At 44.1% G+C, this 17,076-nt stretch overlaps 1 protein-coding gene across 3 annotated transcripts in view; it reads right to left on the bottom strand.

Annotated features, from left to right (window-relative positions):
* Window positions 1–312: 312 nt before the first annotated feature.
* The window catches only part of MFHAS1 (multifunctional ROCO family signaling regulator 1), a 109,178-nt gene continuing 92,414 nt past the window's right edge, over window positions 313–17,076 (bottom strand). The window contains exons 2-4 of one of the 3 annotated variants that reach the window (XM_081520920.1): window positions 15,517–15,643; window positions 8,233–8,343; window positions 2,474–2,815 (exon numbers count right to left, since the gene is read on the bottom strand). In XM_081520920.1, the coding sequence (XP_081377046.1) occupies window positions 8,316–8,343; window positions 15,517–15,643 (155 nt within the window). In that variant the 3' untranslated portion in view covers window positions 2,474–2,815; window positions 8,233–8,315. Of the gene's footprint in view, window positions 2,816–7,743; window positions 7,873–8,232; window positions 8,344–15,516; window positions 15,644–17,076 lie in introns of those variants that run through there. The other 2 variants (XM_081520922.1, XM_081520919.1) reach the window with 2 other exon arrangements.

The following is a 17,076-nucleotide window of genomic DNA, read 5'->3' as shown; positions in this document are numbered from 1 at the left end:
AGCATGAAAGAGATTCTTTCGTTTCCTTCCCCAACCAGAGCCGCCACCATCCATCTCCTGCGGCTCAAAGTGACCTAAGACTATAAACAGAATATAGTGATTTCCTAACTGATAAAACTGAAACAAACAAAGACAGAAAGAAATAACTAAACTCTGGAAATATAACTGCTTCGTCATTTCTTTGTATTTTTTATTAAACTTTTTTGAACTTTTTAAAAAAAATTTTCTGCCCGGTTATGGCAATTAAATAGGAAACCACAATTACAATGCACAAACTGTGGCATGAAAAAAGAACACACACTCCATCAGAAATGACACCAAATCCTTTCCATTTTATTCATTCAAAACGAGTCCAATGCACAAGTGTCAAATATGAGCACTGGCGGTTTTTTTCTTGGAAGGGGGAAAAAACATTTATTCTGGCAGCACGTTTACAATTCCAGGAAGTGGTTTTGATACCACAAGATGCAGGAATAGGAACCATAACAAACTTGGAGGGCGTCTGTTTGCAAGGCAGGGACGACTTAGTTGGAAAAGATCCCCCTTTGTGCTTAGTGAATTGCCCATCAGCCTCCCCAGCTGAGTCTTCCCAGGTGTTGAAAGAGAGAATGGAATTTCCTGCATAGATGAAGAAAATTCCTATAGAGCAGTGTGTTTTCTGTATCTCAGACCTTCCCCCCTCCCCCAAAGCAAGGTCTCAAGCTTTTCTGGAGCTGCTTTTGGTCACATGACCATCTATCAGGATGATTTTTTTTGCTAAAATACATGTGACACTAAGATTTCTTCCTACACTGCTTCTCTAAGGTTCAGATGACAGCATAAAACATCACTTGTCCAAAAAGAGCAGATATTAAGAATCTGAGCATCTATGTTCATAATAAGAGCACACACTTTGCAGGGTATGTCACCCAAAGGAACATTTTTTTTTTTTTTTTTTTTCAGTTAATATGGTCCCCTGGGGAGTTAGCCTGAAGTCACTTTACCAGTCTTTTTCTGGTCAAAGTCCATTAATTTGACAGTTGAAGAACTGTCTCCTGCCAGTTGGAAAACTTTTATGCCCAACAATTCAGTGGTCCATAAAGCAATTAAATGTTACCATTCAGTTTACACTTACACACACATGCACACACGCACAGGAGAACTGTGACAGAAGGATTAACAAGGTGAATCTTGTGACTGTTACAAAAGAAAATGAAATTGCAAATTGGAGGTGTCATATTCAAGTATTAAAATGCAAAACTAGTCTGATCCCATTTGATTTTATGATTATAAGAAATCATGCTTGTTTGACTGGAGGTTCTGGAGTTCATAAAATTAACTCCTGGGGCACAAAACAATCTACAAAAATTGATTTGTGTGTTTTTTTTTTTTGCAATGCAGCCACTTGCTTGTTATTTTATTTTTTAAATATGTGGAGACATCATATACTGTGGCATTCCAAGAGACAATACTTGATAGACGTAAACGAATAATACTGCTGATTAGTTTTTCTTGCCTTACACTGGAAAAAAAGTTTCACACATTTTTCAATCAACATGCAGAGGAGGCAGATGTAAACAGAGTCGTGCACACTCTTCAAAGAATGTGTTACTATTGCAGTAGATGCTGTTTGGCCCCGATGAGGAGGAGGAGAGAGTGATTTGGTTGGTTGGCTTTTTAAGTTTTACGTCATGGAGATTTTAAAACCAGGGTTTTACTAGTTCTTGGCAGTAGACCATCCAATCAGAGGCTCTGTATTTATAAATAACCAATGTGGGCTTATGTTCTCCAATTAGGCAACTCACTATCTTAGGGTCTGACACCAGCTTTCAGAGAGCTCTGCTAAATTTCACAAACTCTGTTCTAGGGGGCGGTGAGGGGTGGGAACAGGACCTATTAGCAGAGCTCTTCACATGCTTCGGAACTGACGCCTGACTCTCTAAGCTAGTGCAGGACTCCACTTTTCCTTGGATATGTGGATCCCTTGACCCCCCTCCCCTGAAGAAGCTTAATCACCAGGCCTCCATCAGACTATCACCCAGTGACCAGGGACCTTTACTGAAAAGGAGAGGAGGGGCTATTGCCTGAAATGCATGTTTAAGGTTCTTGATGATTATTGTCAACCTCTATGAACCAACACTTAAGCCATGAGCAAAGAGATAGGTATCTTTTTTTAAATCTGCGAAGGCTTAAAGAATAAACAAAACGTCTGATGCTAAAGTAAGAAATCAGCCCCATGTTGGCACAGTTCTCATCAGAATATTGCACCCAGTGTCAACTAATGCTAGAAGCTTCAAACTGTATAAATTTAAATGTATTTGCATATTATAAAAATAAAGATAAACATATACATATTTTACACTAGTTATGGAACAGCAATGAATGGTCAGTCGATCCCTCTTTCACATTTAACAGAACTGAAATCTGAGTGCTCTGAATACTGCCACCTGTACTGGAATTATGGCTTATATGTGCACGGAAAAAAAAAAATCCCTGAGAAGCCATTCGACTTTATTATTTTTTTTTTCTTTTCTTCAAGTAGCGCTCTCCTTGGAGGATCACAGTTCTGAGGTTCAGGTTGTAAAACATTTGCTCCATAGTCTCTCCCGTCCTTCCCCCCCCCGCACCCTCCCCGCCTCATCTACAGGCTAGGTGGGGTCCCTCCCACGAAAGCACCCTGAACACACATGCACGCGAATCCACAGAACACGCCTGGGAGTGTGGAGGGTTTGCCGGGTACAGAAGATGGTCCAGGTGCGTCCTGATGCTACTTTCTCCATGGAAATCCCACAGCCGTAGAAGTCACTGGTTTCTGTGCTTTTCCCCAACGTTCTTCCTATGTGGGTAGATGAGAAGAAAGCACAGAAATGAACCAAGGAAATAGGAAATGACATTCTCAATTATGAGAACAGCAAGCAATAATTTGTTTTTGCCACAGATTTTCATGTCTACTTCTAGAGCTCCGTGTAAAATAGTAAATGCAGACAACTAATGTTCCTACAAAGAAAAGAGGCTTTTTCACTAGAAACCTAGTCAAACATTTCTGTTCATGACATTCAATTCAGACATAAAGCAAGAACTAGATGAATTAGCCGTAACTACCTATTCCACTGTAATTTCACAGCTTAACAAAGAACCCTGAACTCCAAACACAGCACTGTTTCCTTTCAAGAAGCACACACAGACGCACTAAATAACCCTCTACAAGTAGGAATATATACTAAAACATGAGAATGGGTGTCAATCAGGACTCAAAAGCATGATTTTACTTAAAGACTGTCAAAAGCTGGAGTTAGATGAACAGAAAATGAAGAAGCTGCTGCATCACCAGCTAATTAGACAAAGTTTAAAGTTTAGTCACTCAGTTGTGTCTGACTCTTTGCGACCCCATGGACTGTAGCCTACCAGGCTCCTCCGTCCATGGGATTCTCCAGGCAAGAGTACTGGAGTGGGTTGTCATTTCCTTCTCCAGAGGATCTTCCTGACCCAGGTATAGAACCCGGGTCTCCCACATTGTAGGCAGACGCTTTCACCGTCTTTAAACAAAATGGCATTCAATTCAGATAACATGGTTAGATGAAAACATGTCAGATGCTCCCATCCCTTATTTTGACTTTCCTGTAATGACGCATGACGTGATGTCTTTAAAAGTGCTTGGCAACATTTAATAAAACAGATCCTCTTCCCCTACCCTCCACCCTGCATCTCTTTTTCAAAACTATTTATTTATTTGGCTGCATCCAGTCTTAGTGGCAGCAGGTGAGATCTTCGGTTTTTGTTGCAGCATGCGGGATCTTTAGCTGTGGCATGTGGGATCTAGTTCCCTGATCAGGGATTGAACTTGGGCCCCCTGCATTGGGAATGTGGAGGCTTAGCCACTGGACCACCAGGGAAGTCGCTGGCATCCCTCTCTTAATGCTGCCTGACTTTCTGGAAACTGATAATTTAGTATCTACCTAACACACAAGAATCGGCTGGGAGCATAGGATCAATAATGTCACCAAAAATAGGCACCTTCCATTCACTAAGTACTTACTACACACCAGGAATGGCAGCCTTCACCATAGTGCATTGTTTGATTAATCCTTAACTCTTAAAGCTCTAGCAGGTAGGCTCTGCCTTCACCAAAAAAGAAGCTAAGTTTCCAAGAGGTTAGATAACTTCCCCAAGGGCACACACCAATGAACAGCAGGGCCAGGCCTTTAAAGAGGGTTATTTGACCCCGAGACATGTTTGGCAGCGAAAAGCAAGGCAGGAATATGTGGGCCCCTCGGCGTAGTCTCACGTTTCTATGGCACTGAGCCACGGGGACTTTCGAAAGACCTGTTAATAGAGTCAGCTTCTCAGCGGAGAAGGTTTTGAAAACTGCCTCAAACTGAAGTAACCATACATCGCAGTGTAAAGAGGACGGCAGGGTGAAAACACCACTCCAACCAAGCAGTTAACTCTGGTGCAGCGAGTTCTGGCTTCATGTAGGGGAGGTGCTACGTCATGTTTTTCTCACTGAATCCAACAAATCTTGAGAAACGCAGACAGTTGTGTCTGGCCGCCTGCTCCCCTGAGCCACGCGTAAGACCAAGAAACACAAGGATACGTAATCAAGGGCACCCAGAGGGAATATTCCAGTGTTCAAGGGTGAAAAAGGAAACCGGTCTGAACATTTTTCCACGTGGGTATCATTTTTCTTGTTTTGGTGCTGAGGGAAAGAGAAGAGCTGTCAATCACTAACCACCCCCCCACCCCCCACTCCTCTTTGCTCTTCCATCTCAAACTCGATCTCATCTGACAAGATCCACCTCAAATGCTACCTCCTGGGGTTCTTCCCAATTCTTCGGCAGGGTTCTTTCTCCTCTGTGTCCACAGGACTTTGTGGATACACCTGTCATTGCAGGTATCACATTTTAACTGGAATTAGACCCAGGTTTCTCTGGTTGTATCTTCGGTTCCCATTCTCCCCAAGGAGGCTATTATATTCCTGATTTGAGTCTTAGATTCTCTGTTATTTTTGTACTGTCAACACTTGGCACACTGCCTTGTTATTGTTGTTCAACTGATAAGTCATGTCTGACTCTTTGCGACCCTATGGACTGCAGCCCACCAGGCTTCCTAGTCCTTCACTATCTCCCAGAGTTTGCTCAGATTCACATCCATTGAGTCAGTGATGCTATCTAACCATCTCATCCTCTGCCACCCTCTTCTCCTCCTGCCCTCAGTCTTTCCCAGCATCAGGGTCTTTTCCCAAAGAGCTGGCTCTTCGCATCAGGTGGGCCAAGTATTGGAGCTTCCAATGAATATTCAAAGCTGATTTCCTTTAGGATTGACTGGTTTGAGCTCCTTGTAGTCCCAAGGGACTCTCAACAGGCTCCTCCGACACCACAGTTCAAAAGCATCAGTTCTTCCAGCTTTCTTTATAGCCCAATTCTCACATCCATACATGACTACTGGAAAAACCATAGCTTTGATGATAACAGACCTTTGTTGGCAAAGTGACGTCTCTGCTTTTTAATATGCTGTCTAGGTTTGTCATAGCTTTCCTTCCAAGGAGCAAACATCTTTTAATTTCATGGCTGCAGTCACTGTCCTCAGTGATTTTGGAGCCCAAGAAAATAAAGTCTGTCACTGTTTTCATATTTTCCCCTTCTATTTGCCATGAAGTGATGGGACCAGATGCCATGATCTTAGCTTTTTTTTTTAATGTTGAGTTCTAAGTCAACTTTTTCATTGTCCCCTTTTATCCTCATCAAGAAGCTCTTTAGTTCCTCTTCACTTTCTGCCATTAGGCACAGTGGCCTTGTAGAGGGCAAATACTCAACAAAGATTTGCTGAATGAAGGACTAGGATGTCATGAGAAAGTCTCAGGCAAAAGACAGCCAGGCTATAAGAGGGGTGGATGAGAAGGGTTGAGGAGATGAGAAGGAAAAAGGGGCTGAGGACGGTCAGAAGGACTGCTACTGGCTTCTCAGGGGAGGGGACACGTGGCCTGGGTCACAGGGATGATGGGTTGTCATCAGGCAGGAGAGAAGGGGTGGCAGCTGGCCATGGACTGAGAGCCGGCCGGAGGCCAGGTGTGGCTGACCCTTCACAGTAAGGGAGTGTCACATGTCAGAAGGGTGCCTGGGGTCGGGTTGGGAAGCCTTGTGGGTCTTGCCCAGGATTTTGAACTTGATAATCACCAGGAAGCCATTCAAGGCTTTGCAACAGGGAGCGAGGAGATAGGGGTCTGATGCTGAAAGATCATATTGGTTTCGAGGACAAAGAGACCAGCAAGGAGGAGGCAGGCTGAGATACCCACAGGGACCTTGGCAGAGACAGGAGGACTACAGGAAAGCATGGGCCGCAGATAGAGCTCAACAGCCAGCTTCACTCATTGAAGACACGCTGATGTGGGAAAGTTTTGTGTGTAAACTTGGGGAGCTGAATAGATGGAAATAATTCCTTAAAAAAATAAGATGCACTGACAAGGTGGGGCAGCAGGTCTCAGTGGACGGCCGAGTGTGGGAAGAGGGGGAGAAGAGTGAACAGACCCAACCCCCCACCCGGCAGCGGGTGCAGAGCAAGGCCGTCCAGGGAGACGGGAGGCACAGACCATGAAGGGCTCTGGGGCGGAGGACACAATGAACACCTACGGAGCCCTGGCACGTCCAGGGGAGCTGCCAGGTGGGACAATGGAAACAGGTCCACAGATCCCACAGGAGAAAGAGGTCAGCGTGGGAGGCTCGACCCCAAATCCTCCCAGGTCTCAGAACCTGCCCTTCTTGTAGTGTGAGAGCACACTCAGGGTATTTAGGAGCTTAGGCTGAAGTGATGCCATAGCATGTTGTATTAAGCAGATCTTTTCTGTCCTCTGACACTGCTCACCCAGGAGGGGCGGCCCCTCCCAGCATCCGCCAGTTAGTTCCCAGAGACAGTCAACAACTCAGATGCGAGAGCGTGCTTCTCAACTCCACACCAGGGAATCCAGAGTCCACACCCCCGACCACTCCCTTTATCGGGAGCCACACTCCGGGCCACTATCCACCTGCCCTAATCACTCTAGGGCCAGGCTCTACACGACTCGGGCTGTCTTTATGCCCCAGAGCCTGAGGGAACTGGCCGACTGGCACATCCTACACCTGCCCCCTGCCTTGCCAGCACCTTCCAGAAGAAACCACAAGAGAGGCTCCTCCCGCAGTTCCTCCCCCGCCCTCTCGGCCTCCTGACCCTCCAGGTGCTTCTCCCTGTTTCCCTGGGTCCCTCATACCCCGCCTGCCCCCTCCTCTAAGGAACTGTCATAAACTGTCTTCCGTCCAGCCGTCCTTTCCTGATGGGTTGGCCTCACTATATCTCCACTTTTCCATCCCCACAGTGTCAATTGTCCAGACATTGAGAATCCGAAAGGAAGGATCCCACCTGTCTCTTTATCCCAGGAATGGAAGGTTAGGACACTGATGTTACTAACTGGCTGTAGGTGGCCTCATAGAACCGCTCTTACTTCACCTTGACCCCTTCACAGTGGTGGGCAGGAGTGCGAGCCCACTTTCTCTCCTGTACACTCAGCGCACACACTCACCTGCTCTGCACAGTCACCTCAAGAACACACTAGACAGCCCTAGGTAAGTCAGTGAGTGGATTTTACTCAAGCATCTATATTCGGATTTTGAAACTTTTCTATTATTCCCTTTATAGGTCATCCACAGTGTGCATTCTAATATTTCTAGTAGAAGTAACAACAGCTGAATTTATTGAATGACACTTAAGTGTAAGGGATAATGCTAAATGCCTCACCTGCAAAGGTCTCTCTAAATGCACCAAATGACCCCATGAAATGGTGCTGCTGTGACCTGCGCCTGTCACAGCCCCAGCGAATCACAGGATTCAAACTTGGAGGCATAAGTCCAGAGCCCATCAAACTGGCTTGGGAAAATAAATACCAACACTGCTTTAAAAAAAGCTATTTGCTGTGTTAATCAGCTTGAGCTTTTCCTGATGTTATGTTCTTGCATTACATGAGTTTTTTAAAAAAATGATTTTTTTTCCAAAAAGGATCTAAGGTTACTGATATATGTAAATCAGACAAAAGAATCGAGCAGTTTTCTTATTCTTAAATCCCCAATACATCTTGATTCTGGATAAAAGATTTGTAATCTTAAATGTCCGGCTGTTTGGAATCTCTTTATCCCAAACTCATCCTCCCGCCATTTCCCCCTAAACCCTCCAAGTCCTTAGGAAGCCCTTATCTATTTAAGAAACCCTCTCTGCTTCCCAGAGACTTACCCTTAAAAATTGGTGCTCCTAAAGTCACAGATTGGGTACAGTAAAAATGATGGCATAAGGGAAAGAAGCACTATCTTTTCCACTTAATTGTCCAAGAAAGTATGGAGATACCTGAGCAGAGAGGGAACAAATTCCAGTATCAATGTGGCTGATGGGAGACTAAATAATCAGAGAAACACTGTTCCTCCCAGCCAGTGACAGCAACAAGGCAGGGAGCTGTCTTACTCCTTACAGAGAACAAAACAAATCAATGCAAATCAGTGTGACACGCCCCACAGGCAACCTCCACATTTCAGCCTCTTTTCCTTGTGAAATACCATCCCATCCCCACCCTGAGATCAGTGAAAAATTCTCCATTGTGATTAAGCCAAATTCATCCATTCCTTAAAAAAAAAGTTTTTAATCGAGTCCATACTAACTGATCTGAGTGCATTTAAACATACTTTGCCCATCTGGTGAGATAAAGACCACAGAATCTTCTTCATCCTACTTTTTACAAAAGCTTATTTGAATTGGTCTTAAATAGCCTTATGTCTCAACAATGTAACTGCCAAAATTCCTATGCAAAGTAATCATTCTATGTTGGAGAATACTTGCAAACAGTAAGTAGTTGGAATCTGACTCAAATTGGAATGCTCCAGTATACACGCAATAATCCAAGTTTGAAATGCAGTCTGAGCCTTGTCTTTTATTATCAGGAGTACTTTATCAGGAGACCACATGGAAGAATGTGAGTTGCACTCCAGTATGTTTTTTTTTTAATAGTTTTTATTCTATATTGGACTATAGTTGATTTACAAAATTGTGTTAGTTTCAGTTATACAGCAAAGTGATTCAATTTACATATACATATATTGATTCTTTTCCAAATTCTTTTCCCATTTAGGTTATTACAGAATACTAAGTAGAGTTCCCTGTACTCTATAAAGTAGATCCTTGTTGGTTATCTGTTTTAAATATAGTAGGGTGTATATGTCAATCCCAAGCTTCCCATTTATTTGTATCCTGCAACTTCATTGAATTCATTGATGAGCTCTAGTAGTTTTCTGGTAGCATCTTTAGGATTTTCTGTATAATATCATGTCATCTGCAAATAGTGACAGTTTTATTTCTTCTTTTCCTAGTTGGATTCATTTAATTTCTTCTCTGATTGCCATGGCTAGGATTTCCAAAACTATGTTGAATAATAGTGACTTGTCTTGCTCCTAATCTTAGAGGAAATGCTTTGTTTTTTGGTACCACTGGGTGGCATTGTGAATGGCTGCTGCAAAACCTTCCTGTTTCATTCTATGTTTGAGTCCTGTGCCTCAGAAACTAACCATGCCTCTTCAAATAAGGAAAACCCCCTTGTCGTTTCCTGTGTTGTACATCTCTCCAGTTCTTCAGTTACTTCTTCTTCCTCTTATCTCTATTCAGCTCTTCTCTGGACCTCCAACTCCATCAGGCCTTCATTACTGAGTTCTTCGTGTTGCACAGCGAGAACTGCAATGAAGTCATCCTCTTATAGATCTAGCTTGAAATAAAGATGCTGCACCACTGCACTCTGTACAGGGATAGTGTTAGTCGCTCAGTCGTGTCTGACTCTTTGCGACTCCACGGACTGTAGCCTGCCAGGCTCCTCTGTCCATGGGATTTCCCGGGCAAGAATACTGGGGTAAGTAGCCATTCCCTTCTTCAGGGGATCTTCATGACCCAGGAATCGAACCCACGTCTCCTGCATTGTAGGCAGATTCTTTACCACTGAGCCAATGAGGAAGCCCTGCTCTTTGTTAAACATTTCTTGTATCTTCTCTATCTGTGCCTCCATTCTTTTTCCGAGATCTTGGACCATCTTTACTATCATCACTCTGAATTCATTTTCAGGTAGCTTGCCTGTATCTACTTCACTTAGTTGTTCTGGGGTTTTATCTTGTTCCGCCATCTGGGACTTGTTTCTCTGCTATTTTGTCTAACTTTCTGTCACTGTGGTTTCTGTTCTGCAGGACTGTAGTTCTTGCTTCTGCTGTGTGCTTCACGGTGGATGAAGTTGGTCTAAGGGGAGAGGTGGGCAGCTGTGGGCTCAGGAAGACATTAGGCAGCCTGTCTGCAGATGGGTGGGGCTATGTCTCCACCCCTTTGTTGTTTGGCCTGAGTCATCCCAGCCCTTGAACCTATAGGCTGTTGGGTGGGGCCAGGTCTTGGTGAAAAAATGGCAGCCTCCAGGAGGGCTCATGCCAATGAGTACTCCCCAGAACTACTGCTGAGAGTGCCTTTGTCCCCACAGTGAGCCACAGTTCCCCCCCACCACCACCACCTTCACACGAGACCCTCCAATAGCAGCAGGCAGGTCTGGCCCAGGCTCTTGTGAGGTCACTGCTTTTTACCCTGGGTCCTGGGGCACATGAGGTCTTGTGAGCACCCTCCAAGAGTGGAGTTTCTGTTTGCCCCAGTCCTGTGGAATTCCTGTGATCAAACCCACTGGTCTTCAAAGCCAGATGCTCTCAGGGCTCCTCTTCCCAATGCCAGACCCCCCAGGCTGTGGAGCCTGACATGGGACTCAGAAGTTTCACTCCTGTGGGAGAACCTCTGCAATATAGTAATTTTCTACTTTTGTGAGTAACCCACCAGGCTGGGCGGGAATGGAATTTAATTTGATTGCAATTGTGCCCCTATTCTACCGTCTTGTTGTGGTGTCTATATTTGTCTTTGGATCTAGGATATCCTTTTTCGTAGGTTCCAGTGCTCTGTGTTTTGTTGTTGTTGTTCAGCAGTTGCGACTTTGGTGTTTTCATGAGATGGAATGAGCGCATGTCCTTCTACTCTGCCATCTTGTCTCTACCTGTTGAATGTATCTCTCGTATGTCTTAAGGTGAAAGACATGTCTTAGCTATATTCATAGCTAACCTTCTAGATCCCATCTTTTAAATGAAAATCAGTAGATAAATTGAGTTAAATGGCAGTTTTTCAGAATATATACTTTGATAAAGGAGGGAAATCTCTTTGTAAATGAAAAAGAAAAATATTCTAAGGTATCTAAAAATGAAAGGCAAACAGCAAGCTGCCATTTCCCCAAAGAAGTTCACACTTCCCTTCCAAATTGGAATTTTAAGTATCTCAACCTGTAGAGCAATAAAATGGAGACAGGAATTCAGAGATAAAAATTCTAAAAATAAATTCCTTCTACTTTCTCCTTGCTTTCCCCACTGAAAATAAATTTTTGCCCCCTCTGATTCCTAATGTCCAAGGCTCAGTACCCCTATAATGTCCAGATTAAAGGTCAGTGACGTTGCCTCTCAGAAGTTCTGAAGGGTAAATGTGAGGGATGGATGTGTTAATTAACTAGGTGATGGGAATCCTTTCACGGTGCATGTGGATATCAAATCACAATGTACATTTTAAGTATCTTACAATTTTATTTATCAATTTTACCCCAATAAAGCTAAAAAAAAAAACCCCACTGGTTGCCAAGGGTTGAAAGTGGAGGCAGGGATAAATAGGGGGAGCATAGAGGATTTTCAGGGCAGTGAAAATATTGTGTGTGATACTGCAATGCTGGATACACGTCATTCTACCTTCATTCAAACCCATGAAATGTACAACACCAAGTGTCAACCCTAATATAAAGGATGGACTGTGGGTGAAAAGGAGGTATCAGTGTAGGTTCATCACCTGGGACAAATGTTCCACTCTGGTGGAAGATGTTGACGGTGGGGGAGGCTGTGTGTGTGGCTGGCGGGTATGTGGAATCTTTCTGTACCTTGTGCCCAATTTTATTGTGAACCTAAAACTGCTCTAAAAAACTAAGTCAGTGTTTTAAAATATTGCTCCCTATACTTTAAAAGAAAAAGAGTTCTGAAGGAGGCTGATTTCCCTCCAAGAAACACCATTTCCCTTCTATTGTCAGTAAACAGAGGGCTGGCAGTGAGGGAAGCAAGTCAGTTCAGTGCCTTTAGACTACACTGGGCCAGGGATAACAAGTGTTCATATGAATTTCTTTAAAACTCACAAATCTCTTTAATACCAGCACAGCAGGGAGCAAAGCCATTACTGAAAGTGGCACTAAAAATATTTATTTTCTGCATAGAACCAGGTATTGTATTAGACAATACATGTGGGCATGAAATTTCTCTTTGAAATGATGAAAATGTTCTAGGATGAGATGTGATGAAAGTTGTCCAATTCTACAGATATAGGAACCATTAATTAGGCACGTTTTATGAAAGTAGACAGATAAAGCTTTAAAAAATATATCAGAATCCATATTCTTTAGGATGAGAAGTTTTCAAAGCAACCCAGCAAATCTGCTACTAAATGAACTTTCATCTCATCTCAAAGGCAGGTATCTTTGAAAATCAGCCCAGGATCACCAGAGTATGGAAATACTCATATTTCTATCTGATAATCAGCAAAGGCACCAAGGAGCACTCAAATGCTAGGTTTCTCCCTGGAGGGTGAGGAACAAGAGGACAAGCATTCCATTCAATTCATGTAACCTCTTCCCAATGAAATGCTGGTAGAGATTTCACCATCATCCAAAGTGACTTAATGAGAGTAGGTCACTTTTTTTTAATCGCTACTTACTCTTTACTCTCTCTCTGCAGGGGAACAAAACACCTAGAAATTTTAGAAAATGATAAATAGAAAGCTTGGAATTCATAAGGAAGATCCAATCAAATCATAGTTGTCAGTGGTTTTTGCTTGTAAAGCTCAGAGTACCACCATTAATTGACACGTGGTCCGAGGCAGGTTGCTAATGACCAGTCTCATTTGACCTATAAAGGAGAGGGGTAAACTGGTCAAACAGGGAGTTGGTGATGGACAGGGATGCCTGGCGTGCTGCAGTCCATGGGGTCACAAAAAGTCGGACACGACTGAGCGACTGAACTGAAACTGGTCAAAGAGCTTGGAATGCCTCTTTAAAAAAGACTAAGATCTAGATCAATGACCTAAGAGTCAGGTGATTATTCTGGCTTTCCTGGGATGGTTCTGGTTGGTGCCTGTCATCCTGGCATGATTACTAAGAATTTCTCCTGAAGACGAGACTTGCTGGCCAGGTAGGCCACCTGGGAGCCATGGGCGGGGACCTCAGTGAGTAGAACAACCGGCACACACACTCGGCCACCATCTGAGTGACTCTTGTTTCTTAAAGACTAGTGCCTGGCCCTAGAAATGCTGACACTCATGCCTCATCAAAGAAGTCTGATCTTGACCATCGACCTGCATTTCAGGAGCTGAGGGATTCATAAAAGGTTACTCTCTAGTGACTTGCCTAAGTTAACTGGGGCTGGAGTTGCAAAACTCAGGCAGTAACTCCAATCTCCCCATTTCTGCTGCCTGCTGAGACCCAGAGTCTCACTCTCAGGCTCAGACCCCAGCTGTGTGGACCTAAGGACCACCTGCTGGGACAGTTTTCCTCATTGGTCCCCAAATCTCCTACATTCAGTACACTGCCGTCCACTTGTAGATTAGAGCATCCACTGGGTTGTACAGGGCCTGTTGGTTTGCATTTTGTTCTCCAGGATGTTCCTTTATTTAGAATTGAGAGTTATCCTCTAAACCTACCATCCGTTCTATGAGACCCCTTTAAAAGAATCCATTTCAGAACAAAACTATTCACAGAGCTGGGTCAAAAGAAGGTCAGTCACTAAAGGTATTCCCCTCCAGCATCTCGATGTCTCAGACCATGAGGCTCTGATTACCCAAGGCCTTAAAGCTGCTTGTTCATATCAGGTATGAGAAACTGGGTGAGAGGGGAGCTGATAGCATTTCTGCAGGACAACAGGAGCCCGTGAAAAGACACCGCTAACAGTGGCTCAGTGCCTCCGTGGTTTCTGTACAAATGGATATTTGAACTCCGACTTCTATCTTGCCTACTAAATGCCACATAGCTATGACAAACAATAGGTTACCATCTCTCCTGGCTCAGGAAAATCTATACCCATGCAGAGTCTATTGAACAGTCATTTCGCTCCATCCCAGACCCTGCTGTTTCTGTAAGATTCCTTTATCCTCACCCTATCTGTAAGAGAGGGGCCAGCAGACACCAGTTCAAAGAACGGTAATATTTTTGTTGTTTGGTATGCTCAGGACAGGGGAATGTTCATTAAATAAGAAAAGCTGTAGAATATTCCTGCTTAGTTACTATGTAATCCTAAGAAGCATGTCAAGGTCTCACAGGGTCAATATACTATTCATATACTAGTAATGAATTAACACTAGGTACATGTTAACCTTCAAAAGCATTCTGAAGAGAAGAGCCTGAGAGAAGTTTTCCTTGGGTGTTCGTGATGTTTTCCAGCAAAGATGGATTAGGGATGTTCTGTCTAATGAGTCAGCTGCCTTAGAGAAAAGGGGGCAGCTGCGAGCGCACGAGAAAGCCCCTGCAGACCCCCACTCTGCAGACACTTGGAGGGTCGACAGACATGAGTTCCTATCACACAAACTCTCAGGAATGCAGCCTGATAGTAAGTTTCTCAAGATGCATGACAGGTCATCATTCTCAAACAGTGTGAACTTTCCAACCTCCCTACACAAAACTTAGATATGGGGGAAAAAAAAGTGCTGTGTGGTCAACTAAGAAGAAAAATGGAAATCTCCTTCATGAATCCTTTGCTCATATCACCAGGGGCTGCTACTTTTCAAGATTTGCAATAGAAAGAAAGGTATTTCATCTCAGTGTTAAAGTGGCCTGTTGGGTTCCTTAACACTACAGAAAAAGCCAAATAGATGAGTTTAACCTAAATTCATCATCTGAGTTTAACGCTAACATTGTATCCGAAAGTTAGTTCACACGGGTATATTCTGTGTCTTTAAGTCCATTTTGGGGAGGGTGGGAGCAAACTACACAGCCTCTGATTGTCAGGACTGATAGAGACCCACAGGTAAAAAAAAAAGGTCTACTTCAGATTTTCTACAGCTCTTCTTACTTAATGAGCTCTCGCTGTTTTCTGAAGCAATGGCAGAATTAAAAGAAAAACTACTCTCTTTGGTTGCATATACCTGCAAGTATATTAAAAAATAGTCATATACTTTAAATGAGTGAGCTGTATAATATGTGGATAATATCTCAAGAGAGCTATTTTAAAATGCTCTTTTATCAGCAAACGAAAGCCACAAATAACAAAATGTGAAAGTTCTAGTTTGCTGTATAAGCCATGGTTTTGCTGTCACCCAGAAAACTAGGTCTGCCCCGGGAGGGGGGCTTTTCAGAGTTTGATGAAAAGTACTTTAACTTGGCTTTCTGTTCTTACAATGACTGAGGTGGGTCCAAGAGTGAGGGACGGGGGCTATGGGATCAGAACTCACTTGGAACATGGGCTGATCACAGTTGGTGTGGGTGGGTAAACCAAGGCAACATTCACTCGCTCGCTGCCGTTCTTGGGGCAAATGATCTCTGCCACTCCTTCTGGTCTGGGCTGACTCAGCAACTCCCCTGCAGGCAGAGAGAGAAACATGCGTTAATGAGTGGGGTATATATGCTTGTATGAAAGTTCCTGTGAGAACCTACTCACGAGGTATCATCCCAGTAGCTTTCAGTGTTTTGTATGCATGTGTATGTTTGTGTCTGCACACATCTAAATCTGTGCTGTGCTTACTCGCTCAGTTGTGTCCAACTCTTTGCTACAATGTGGACTGTAGCCCTCCAGGCTCCTCTGTCCGTGGGATCCTCCAGGCAAGAATACTGGAGTAGGTTGCCATGCCCTCCTGCAGAGGATCTTTACAACCCAGGGATCAAACCCAGGTCTCCCACACTGCAGGCGGGTTCTTTACCATCTGAGCCACCAGGGAAGCCCTAATGAGGGAGACTTGCCTTCAGAAATGGGACTACCTTGTGGCTTCCCTGGTGGTCTAGTGGTTAAGACTCTACACTTCCACTGCAGGGGGCACAGGTTCAATCCCTGGTCGGGGGACTAAGATCCCACACGCCACACGATGCGGCAATTAATAAATACAGGTTTAAAAAAACAAACACAAATGGGACCACCATAGAGAGGAATCCAGCACTTGGGGGTGGGGGGGACAGGGGAGGTAGGAAGGAGAGAGAGTCAGAGAACAAACGATCAATCAGAGCAAAACAGGCTCTGTCCTTGAACATTCTCCATGGTGATGCGGACAAGCTGCTGACAGTGGTGGTGGGAAGGCCACCGTTCCAAAGACAGCATCTGCCGCTATTTTCCTCACCTTCCTTTCCACAGACGGGCTCCAGAGATCTGTATCTAGACGTTGCGGCAAACTGAGCCAGGGTCCCTGGAGCCCCAGAGAGGCAAAGCTGCCAAGGAGGCGTTCATAATTAGGATCTGGGCAGATGGGAGTTGAGGCAGCCTTGCAACAAAGCCCTGCGTTAATGATCTGGAAGGGCATTCGACTAAAGGTGTGTAATCAAGGTAAACAGCCCAGCTTCAAGCTGGCAAGAGGATTTCCTGGGTAGGTAGGTGTGCAGATTTGAAAGGACCAACACAATGCTGTCTTATGAGTCACGGGAGCTAGTAAAAACAGATAATTCACTTACTGGATTACCACAAGCCCCAAAGGAAATCTGTGTCCTCTGCCTTGGATACAATCTCTCCAACCAAATCATCAAATCCCCCCTAAGACCAGCGATGCCTTTGGTTTCCTCCCCACCATCCACTTAACCAGGAGCACCCTGACCTTTCTCTGTTTTCACGGTCAGCATGGTGCTCTTGCTCAGAGAATTCAAAAACTAGACTGTAGTGGACAAGGGTGCCAAATCCCCCTACTTAGAAAGTAAATAAACCCAAGAGACAAATCATATGCCAACTGGGGAAAGATGCTACTGCAAATAAAACATTGACTCTGTGACAGCCATCACTTGTATTACTGATTTGAAATTCTAGGGAACCAGAG

The sequence above is a fragment of the Giraffa tippelskirchi genome, chromosome 8, assembly GCF_054371585.1.
Source record: "Giraffa tippelskirchi isolate mGirTip1 chromosome 8, T2T-mGirTip1v1.2.pri, whole genome shotgun sequence".
NCBI lineage: Eukaryota > Metazoa > Chordata > Mammalia > Artiodactyla > Giraffidae > Giraffa > Giraffa tippelskirchi.
Note: the sequence above shows the minus strand (reverse complement) of the source record. Positions and strands in the feature narration are given on the sequence as shown.